General features: G+C 34.7%; 1 protein-coding gene across 1 annotated transcript; it reads right to left on the bottom strand.

Annotated features, from left to right (window-relative positions):
- Positions 1-3734: 3734 nt before the first annotated feature.
- On the bottom strand, positions 3735-7660 carry LOC18435404 (UDP-glycosyltransferase 90A1). The gene is made up of 2 exons (XM_006845449.4): positions 6821-7660; positions 3735-4423 (listed from the first exon to the last, which is right to left on the bottom strand). Exons 1-2 carry the CDS (start codon positions 7644-7646, stop codon positions 3792-3794), a joined length of 1458 nt encoding a protein of 485 aa, XP_006845512.3. The 5' UTR covers positions 7647-7660; the 3' UTR covers positions 3735-3791.
- Between the last annotated feature and the right edge of the window lie 2857 nt (positions 7661-10517).

Below are 10517 nucleotides of genomic sequence, written 5' to 3'. Positions count from 1 at the left end.
TAAAATATAAACCAACAATTTCAATTTCATCGGGTGATTTTAATGTGGATTCTAATATTTCAGATTATTGAGATCTTTCGGGTACGTCTTTTACCCAGAGGAGTGGATATGATATGCCTTAGCGGAAGCATCACTCTAACCAATGTCTCAAAATCCGGATTGGCAAAGTAAACCGACCTTTCGGAAGTCCACTCTGAATCAGCGAACCTATAATTTATATGGACAAACTGGACCGATCCTTAGGAGTCAGAATCATCCCAAAAAAACTAAATAATAAATTTTTAATTGGGAAAAATAAAAGGCTGAAATATAATAAAAATTAAAATTAGGGAGAACCAGTGGTTTAAAAAACGGATCGGTGGCCCGGATCGTGCACCCCAAAAACCCATTCGAATCGGTGAATTGACGATCCAGATCGGGAATCGGCCGAATCGGTTGGATTAAACTTTAAAAAAATCTAAAAAAATTATTAAAATTCATTATAAATGTTGTTTTTTAGGAATCCAATAAGAAATCGGGGTACTACATTATTAATTTTCATTTTTTCATCAATATGTGAATATTGAGATGTTTTTTCTCTGTATGAACTTATTTTGACTATTAAATTTACAACACACAAAAGAAAAATCATAAAATTATCACGGATAAAATATATAATCATAAATGGACTATAATAACGAATAGTTTTAATCGATAAAAAATGGCTACCAAAATCTCGAATTGGTGGAGAGCATTATATATTGAAATTAAACTTGTTGGTTTACATTTTATAATTATTTTATTATACAAATAATAGCAAATCTAATATCTTATTTTTTCACAATAAATATTTATTGTATTACCTATGATCGTTTTTTTTTTTTTTGATAAAAACCATTTAGTTCTTATGACAATAAATTTTTATTTATTTTTTTTACAAGAAATGCTTGTCGTATTACTTTTTTTTTTTTTTTAACAAGAAATTTTTTTTCTTTTTGCAAGGAATACTTGTTGTATAACCTTCTTTTTTTTTTTTTTTTTTTACAAGAATCTTATATTTTTTTACAGTAAACTTTTATTTTTTGACAAAAAAAAGAAATTTTGTTTTAATACCTTTTTTTTTTTTTTTTTTTACAAGAGCCTTATATTTTTTTTACAATAAGCTTTTATTTTTTGACAAATTCTTTTTTTATTGTATTACCTTTTTTTTTTTTTTTACAAGAACCTTATATTTTTATTAACAAAAAATATATTTTTTTATAAAAAACTGTTATTTTTTTGTAAAAAAAAATATTTTATAAAAAAGAAAAAATTAATTTGTTTGTGAAGGAATGATGGCACTTGGGCAGGAATTGATCCCATGACATCCAACGCACAAAGCAACGCTCTAACCACCGCATCAAATGTTAGATTTCCGGTTTTTACAAAAGAATTGACACGGGATGACCGATTTTCGGTACGAATCCGGCCGATTTTGTGCCAACCAGACAAATTTCCAATTCTAACTTCGAACTGGGACAGTCCCCATCAAAACACTTATTTTAATCAAACAAATAATGATTTCTTGTTAATGGTTGATAACAAGGTTTAAAAAAGGGATCAGTGAGCGAGATCGACCCTCATTTTTTTCCCTTCTGTTTTTATCTCGGCCTCGCTGTCCTTTTTTGTGACGCATGAAAATGAGAATTTTTACTTTGGTTTTCTTAGCATCGGTGTCCTTATTTTGAACCATGAAAACGAGTTGTTTGGCAGCTTCTGCGAAGCAAAAATCATGTTTGGTTTGACCCTCAAACCGGTAAGCGCACTGCTTTTGTTTTGAGAGAAAGAGAGAGATCTAGAGACTTCGAAGCATTAGAAAAATCGGGCGATCTAATGGGTAACCGACCCGTTAGATCGGAACCGATCACTTATAGTTTCAGTTTCGGATTGTTTTGGTGATCAATTTGTAATACATTTTTTAATATTCATTACATTGATAAATATTAAAAATTATTTTGGTCATTAATATTCCTTTTTATATTTTTCTATTTTTTTTGGAAAATTTAAAAAATATCCCTAGATACAAATTGATTCATTAAAATCCATTTTTTCATTAATTTTCAACTTCATTTTAATGCCCCTTTGTTCTAATCATTTTTTTTATGTTTTTCATATTTTAGCATACATTTTTTACTTTTTTCAATATTTTTTTGACCGCTTGATACTTGCCTGGTTAAAACGGTTGAATCGGCCGGTTTACCGGTTAAACCACTTTCAACCCATGTCCGGTTAACCTTTTCGATTTGATTTTTCGAACACTACTTCAAGTACTTATTAGTTTAAAGTGAGGGAGAGGCATTTAATATTTTTGGGAAAATTATTTTCATAAGTTTTTGACCAGCAGGGGAGAGGCATTTAATATTTTTGGGAAAATTATTTTCTTAAGTTTTTGACCAGCAGGGCTTAATTTGATGAAACCGATTTGTCTCTTGTGTCTATTCTCAAGATAATTCTTTATTTTCATTTTCTACTAAAAAAAAGGAGGAATATGACGTTTGTTTAATGTTTTATTTTTTGTATTACTTCAATTATTTTATTTCAATTTATATTATAATAATCAAATAAAATTTACAATTTAAATAATCGGTCATGTGCATCGCACTTGATATGGACTTGGTGTTTCCAAACTAGCCTATATAGTGTTTTAAAACCGGGTCATTTTTTATTGAGATTGCTGATTGAGAAATGGTAGAAGGCGCAGCCCGCTTCTTTTGTAAAATCCCTTATAATTTTTTTTTTTTTAATATCTAATATTTGTTAAAGTCTTCTCTAAATCCATACCCCATAAATTCTGATTTTAATTTTTGTTTTACTTTATTTATTTTTAAATATTTTCTGAATTACTGACTCAAACTAATCCTGATCACCGATCTATGATCAGATACAAATATGTGAGTGAATGATCTGCTCCACCGGTTTGAGTTTTAAAACACTAATTTGGACTACTATCTTCTTTGTTTGTGATGACATATACCTATGTATTATAAATGTGACCTTGTAATAAAGATAAATAGTCTCATTGTATGCAATCCCAATATATATGCATAGAAGTCTGCACTAGATAGGGCAAAAGGGGCAACATGGAAGGCGAAGACTAGCCCGAGCCCATGGAAGGGTGCGTAAAGGCCTGTGCAGGCACTATACATAAAGACAAACATAAAAGAGAAAGAGACCAAGTAATAAAAGGCAAATTGTAAATATCCCAAAAAATACGCTCTCTAGACAACCTCCTCCCAACCAAACTTTTTTTCGTAATATAGTACTCCAAAACCTAATTTTATAGCAAATACCCCCAAGGCAAAAAATTATAACTATTTGGGTGACAATGCCTTTTATAATAGTGCAGGAGCGAAGGAACCTTTTGTTGGGTTACTGTTCACTTGTCGAAGCCCATCACGAAATTGCATACCGCAAATGAAATAGAAGCCAAAGTGTCGGATCGAGCACGGAAAGTGCTGGAACTCGTGAATACAGATCAAGCCACAATGCCAGACCAAGACATGGACATGCCGGATCGTGTGAATAAGTTGCCGAACCATTTGGTAATAGTGCCGGACCACAGGCAAATAATATTGAGAAATGTGACTTTTTGACTAAAACGTATTTTTGTTTAAAAACTTATGACTTTTTGACTTGGGATGTTTGCTATAAAACTTGGTTTTGAAGTGAAAGTTAGGAAATAAAGTTTGGTCGAAGAGGTTGTCTAAAAAATCTACTTTCCAAAGATATATGCAAATTTCCAATAATAAAAATAGGAGCAGTAGGCCAAAAGCTCATGGCTTCCTTTTACAAAACTCATCAATAAACCCACTCAAATTGTTATGAGACGATCCACCCTCACCAACCGCCTTCCTAGCCTTCTCTTTTATCTCTCTAGCCCTCTCCCTTGCCTTCCTCCCTTTCTCTCCGCTCATCAACTCCACCACCTCTCTCGCTACAACTTCTCTCTCTACAATCTCCCCTTTCTCCCCTACACCCCACACCACCCTTGATCCCACCCCTAGCTCCTCCTCCACCATCTTAGCATTCAGACTTTGCTCAGCCATCTGGGGCCAACCTAATATTGGCACTCCAAACACCAGACTCTCTAGAACAGAGTTCCATCCACAATGGCTCATGAACCCACCAACAGCATTGTGGCTGAGTACTTCAACTTGTGAAACCCACCCTTGGATCACGAGCCCACGGCCTTTGACCCTGTCCCTGAACCCATCATCGAGCTTGGCCTCGCCCTTCACAACCCACAAGAAGTTCACCCCCGAACCCTCAAGGCCTGTGCCAATCTCTCTCAATTGAGCCTCCTCAAGGCGAGCTTGTGAGCCAAATGCCACGTATAGCACCGAGCCCTCCTCCTTCGTGTTGAGCCAATCCAGACACTCAGCCTGCTCTGTCTTGGGCCTCTCCACTGTATAAAGATGTGTGAATGAATAAAGATAAAATTTTGAAGAAAATAGTATACATGTTTATATATTAAAGTGATATAAAAAAATAGTTAAGTTGAACGGTTAGTAGTTGACATTAGCAACGTAATTGGCGGAAATTAAAAAGAAGGTCAGCCAACCCACGGCCCTTCGGTCAATCCAAATTTTGAAATTTTTTTTAAGTTGTTTTTTTATTTTCCAACTAACGAAAAAACTAAAAAAAAAAAAAAACCATATGCATGCGATAGGAACATTAGTTAAAAAGACATTAGCTTAAGATTTTAAAACGAACATATACACTCCCTTGGGAGTGCAGTTTACATCTACTCCCTTGGACGAAGACATACACAAGAGGATATTTTTTTATTTGACATTTGGGAACCACTTAAAACTGAAATTTGAGTTTTTTAATATTTAGATCTCAATGTTATACGTCATTTTTTACGTACTTACACCTTTCACGCGAATAAGGAGAGAGCCGGTAACAACACGATCTCTCTCGTTATTGGTTCCTATCCGCGTACAGGAGAGCCCGCATGCTCACAAGTGCCCAACACGCGTGGATCCCCCGTAGTTGTTTGAGAGAGGGTCTTCCACCCCCACACGCGCACTGCATCACGTCCACACGAGTACCAAGGCAAAAAGCAGGCCCCAACCACTCACGTCTAAAATTTGAATGGTCTCTATTCAATCTCTACATGTTATCCTTTTTTAAGTGAATATCGAGTAAAATTAGGTAATCTTTTTCATTCAAGTAAATCTACAAGTTGAAGATATTACATCCCCAAAATTTGGAGTCCAAAAATTAATTCTTTGTGCGGTTTTACATGGAAGAGTAAATGGAAATTCTGCTCCAGCGCTGCAGTAGAACACCTTTTGGATAATGTCGGAGGCCTCTGCTCGGAAAGCAGTAAAAAGATTTTGTACTCTTGCAAGAGCATACTATCTATCTACTCTCTCAGATAAATCTTAAGACTGAACTATTTTTACGACCTTGGATTTTGGGAATGTATCCTATTCAATCTAGCAGCAAGAGCAAAAAAAATTATGATAATAAATACTCTCTATAGTCGTAACACAATAACATATTGAAACTGAACATAGACATTTTAATTTTCAGACAGTAGATACAATAGTAAAAAAAACTCAAAATTGAAATTATTATTTTTATACTATCGTTTAGCAATTTATAAGTGGACCTTAAAATTTCAATGCTTTTTCACTCAAATGAATGGACAATATGGGCCTGGAGGAGCATTGCATGCGCTCTAATGAAAGAAATAAGACAAAAGTGACATCTTTTTCTTGGACCGGAATAGTAAATGCTAGTTCGGATGGACCACTTTGGGTATCTCCATTTCTCTACGGCTCTAACAAGAAACCAATTTTTTAAAGAAATGCAGTAGATCAAAGACTTCAATTAATTGGAAAAAAGCTATGATGATTATTGATGGAGCAGATCGTTCACCACTAATTCTAGTCCAAGTCGGCAGAATTGATGATTCAGATCAACTAAATAGGAGCCAGCTTGGGGATCTGGCAAAAAAAAGACAAAATTGGCATATATAATATAGATTTCATGGTGATTGTATACATTAAAATCATTTACTGTTTTACAAATAGGCCACAAGTACTTATGACAATATGATGTGAAATCTGATAATTTGGGTGTGTGATAAAGTTTGAGGACAATGCAATAAGTGCAAGCACCTAATTTTACATCCAATGGTTAAGATAAATTATGACCGTCTAGTACCACAATCACTTCTATATATTTTAGGATACGGTTTTTATGATGAGTCCATGGATTCACATACAAAAATGTATGCCCCTTAATAATTTATTTTTGAAATAAAATTTAATTCTAATTTTTAGAGAACATATAATCTTTAACCTATAAATTATTAATCTCTGAAAATAAATAAATTTTAAAAACTAGAGATTATATTTTTTGTAGAAAAATTTGAACAGTTGATTTTACTTTTTCCTAGGAGGACTATTATTTGTGGGGTAAGTATACTTTTTCCTAGGAGGACTATTATTTGTGGGGTAAGTATACTTTTTCCTAGGAGGACTATTATTTGTGGGTTAAGTATACACTTTTTTTAGTGGATGATGTAGATCTCCAAGCTTGCATTGTACCAGGTACGGGCATGGACGCACCAAATAATTCTTCTATATTTTATCAGATCAAAGGGAAATGGTATGGTAAAAAGCTATGGAGGTCCCAAGGTTTCATTCCTATTCTTCTTCTTTTTTTCATACAAGATTAATCAAAGAAAAAAATAAAGTTATTTTTATTTTCTTAGTGATATTAATAACCTTAAATATAGATAATTTAAAGCTTACGTTATATTAGAGATTTCATGATGTGACCTTACCTAGCTTGGGCTCGTCCCACAGGCACATAGGACCTACACACCAGTAACGCCGCCCCTGTGTATTCAATGCCTCTACGAACTCGGGCTCGAGCTCGTAGAAAGAATTAAGTATTTCCCCGTAGCTACGGAACGTGGCTACACCAGCCTCCATGACAAAGGCCCAGGATGGGTCTTTGGGATCCAGTGTTCGGAAAGTGGGCGGCACCTCGACATGCGTCAACCTCACCTCATGTGGCAAGCCGGGCAGCAAAACCGGTTCGGAGTCTTTGGGTATGGGTGAGCCATAAGTAGCAATGGCCATAGACAAGCAGGTGGCATAGGCGCTCATGCCCATAAAAGTGAGGCGGGGTATGGATAGCTTCTCGGCGACGTACTGAGTCCAATAGAGGAAGGTGTCGGAAATGAGGCAGATGGGGGGATTGACTGCTGCGATTTCTGATAGGGATTGCTCGAAGGAGTCGCGGAGCTCTTTTACCGCATTCAAAAAGGTGGGGAACATGTCCATGGAGGGCAGCTGTTCTGTGCTTTCGCAACCTTTCGGCAAGTCTGGGTATGACGGGAAAGGGAGGTCAATGATGCGAATTTTTGGGTCTTGGGGGAGGCACTGTCTGTAGAAAGGGGTGTTGGAGGGGGTGGAGAAGATGGTGAGCTCGAGGCCTCGGCGCAAGAAAGTGGCACATAGGTGGAGAAGTGGGATGGCGTGGCCTCGAGACATGAAAGGGAAGACTGCTATGTGGGGTGCGGATGTCCGTTCAATGCTCAGGCCACTTGATTCAACCGGTGCGAGCCCGCGGGTGAACTCAGGCTCGGTTTTGGCGGCGGCCATGGCTACAGAGACTTGAAGTTGGGTTTTAAGAACGGGGGCCTTATATAACTGATTGAATGACAGGCTGGTTCGCTAGGTGCGTTCTAGTTTTGTTTCCTTGTAGTTGTCTTCTAGCTTGTATGTAGAACATTGTGAGATCATCTCTTATCTATAAAGTCTTTGGGAAAATATAAAACAAAAGGAAATGTTTCTGTGACCTAAGGGAAAAGTTTATATAGAGCTGAGGCTCTAAACAATCAAACTGTAGCCTACCTCAAAAAGTTCATTAGAAGAGGTTGTTTTGATGGTCAAATATCTTCAAATTGATCATCTCGCCATCAAGATGCATGGACATGAGAAAAAAATGGTTTTTAAGTTTTAAAAATAGTATATTTTGTAACGCATTTTTAGGCCGTCAACTTTTAAGATTTTCAAAGTTTTATAGATCTGTCGATCTACACTATTTTTGAAACTTTGAACTTTATAAATAAATATGAAAATATATTTTGAGGCTATCACAAAGATTTTCAATAGTAAAACCACATTTCTCGATACTATTTGAAAGTAGGCTTTGATTTTATTGTTTAGAGTCTGGGCTCTATACAAACCGCACCCTAACATATAAGTTATTCTTAGCCATTTATTAGAATCGAAGTTGTTAGTCCGACAACGTTATGACGGTAAATATTATTTTATTTTTTATTTTTTTCTACAAAACATTTTTGGGAGTAATTTTCGTCGTCCCATCGTAAAATTGGGGTGAACTTGAAAAAAATAAAAAACAAATATTTTTTTGTAAAAATAAATGATCAAAATACTCTTGCAATTTCATAGGTATATTGGTAATTGTGCATCACCGTCATATCTATGTGTACTCAAAATTTTGCTTCAAAATTATTTATAAAATAGAAATAAAAAACAAAATCCTATGAGTCGTTAGATCAAGATCTGATGGTTGAGACTAGGGGTCACATATATTCTCTCTCTATCTCTCTCTTTCACACACACTCTCTCTCTCTATATATATATATATATATATATATATATGAAAAGTCTTCCCAACGCCTATAGGCGAAAATGAATAATTATTTTGCCTACTCATATCACCGTCCAAACTTCATCGCGCGTTCACGATTGTATGGTAGTGTTTTATTTTTCATTTATTTTCTACAAATAGGAATGACTTGAAATTTGGAGGTATGCACATCTTATTGAGGTGCATCATAAAAAACATTATCCGTGATAAAATATTGACCAAAATACCCCTAAAATCTTTTGGGGGGTATTTTAATCACTTTTTCATGTAAAATATTTTTTTTATATTTTTCGAAGATTTCCCTATTTTTGATGAATACACACTCCAAATTTCAGATCATTTCGATTTGTAAAAAAAATGAAAAACTACAGGACAATCGTGACCGCGTGATGAACTTTGGACGGTGATGATGGTAGGTAAAATCACTATTCATTTTCGTCTATAGGTGTTTCGTAATGTTTATATATATATATATATATATATATATATATATATATATATATATATATATATATATATATATATATATATGTGAGTGAGGTCATATAGAAAGTTTTCCTTAAAAAACAAAAATGAAACCTTTATAATCATTATAGGGTTGAAATATTTCAAATTTTACTTCAAGGCGTATGCATTTATTGTTTTACATCATCATTAGGTACTCATTTTTAGAAAGATGTTGAAGATTTCCCACTTTCCGTTAATTAGAGTCTGCAATTAAGTACAATCAAGGGCACTTTGGTATTTTACCCTTAAAGAGGCCTAAATTGAATGTAAAAATATCCCTAGTATTTTCAATTTCCCAACACTAGACATAGGCAATTTAGATAGTTTTTAATATTTTTTTTGAGGATGTATCTAATTGACATAAAAATTTAAAAGTATATCCTCAAAGTGTAATTTAAAATCTTTTGACCCATTTAATGATATTTTAAAGGGTCTGAACTTTAAAACTCTTTCTTGATATTCCTCCCTAATTTTCTTTCTTTTGCAAGATACTGCTGACATATCCTAGTTTTACTCCCTGGATGCATTATTGTGTATTTTTAGAATCTCAAATTTGGGAGATGCAACATTGTCGATCTTATGTTCTACTTGAGAAAGAAAAAAGAAATATGCATCCTAAAAATTATGTCCTAATAAAAATAGAGATTGTTCAATATTTAGATGGTCAAATCTAAGCGTTTAGGAACTCAAAATCAAATACTTTTTTAATAGAAATACTCATCAAGTGATTTTAAAGTGGAATTTGAATTATTATTATTCGTTTTGACAAATGTTAACAACTTTTATTAAATAAGGGGGTTACCCAAAAGGGATTACATCAATAGAAATAGAAAAAGATGGCAAAAAAACACTCCCTTTAGCCAAAGAATTAGCTTCCCCGTAGACATGCTGGAAAGAGACAGAGATGCCATTAGCAAGATCTATAGTATGAAGCTAGATAAAATACTCTCTTTGCTTCAAGCTACACCGTTGGATAACATTTAGGGAATCTCCCTCAAACACATAACAACTGCCCAAATTTTTACTGCAAAAAATCCGCAATCCATAGAGAATAGTAGCCAACTCAGCTTGATTTGAGGTAGCATATCCAATAGGCCCAACAAACGAAAAGATGATCCGGCCACTACCATCTGATAGAACTCCTCCTACACTAGCAACACCTGGATTACCTATCGAGCTGCCATCGAAGTTCAGCTTCAACACCCCACTTGCAGGAGGTGTCCACACATATCTAGGACACAAACTAGGGTTATTAAGAAACAACAACAATTGTAGAATGATCAGAACATCTACTTAAGAAATGCCCCATCCCTCCCTTGTAGCAACCAGCCAACACCAAATCATATGCT

The sequence above is a fragment of the Amborella trichopoda genome, chromosome 12, assembly GCF_054954075.1.
Source record: "Amborella trichopoda isolate Santa Cruz 75 chromosome 12, AtrichopodaSantaCruz75HAP2 v2.0, whole genome shotgun sequence".
In the NCBI taxonomy this organism is placed as follows: Eukaryota; Viridiplantae; Streptophyta; class Magnoliopsida; order Amborellales; family Amborellaceae; genus Amborella; species Amborella trichopoda.
This window is presented reverse-complemented; position numbering and strand designations above follow the sequence as displayed.

Excerpts from the sequence above, each read along its gene's own strand:
- LOC18435404 (XM_006845449.4), bottom strand. The coding sequence starts at position 7,646 with ATGGCCGCCGCCAAAACCGAGCCTGAGTTCACCCGCGGGCTCGCACCG. Across the intron at positions 4,424-6,820 it reads GTGGGACGAGCCCAAGCTAG|TGGAGAGGCCCAAGACAGAG; the intron begins GTAAGGTCACAT and ends ATCTTTATACAG.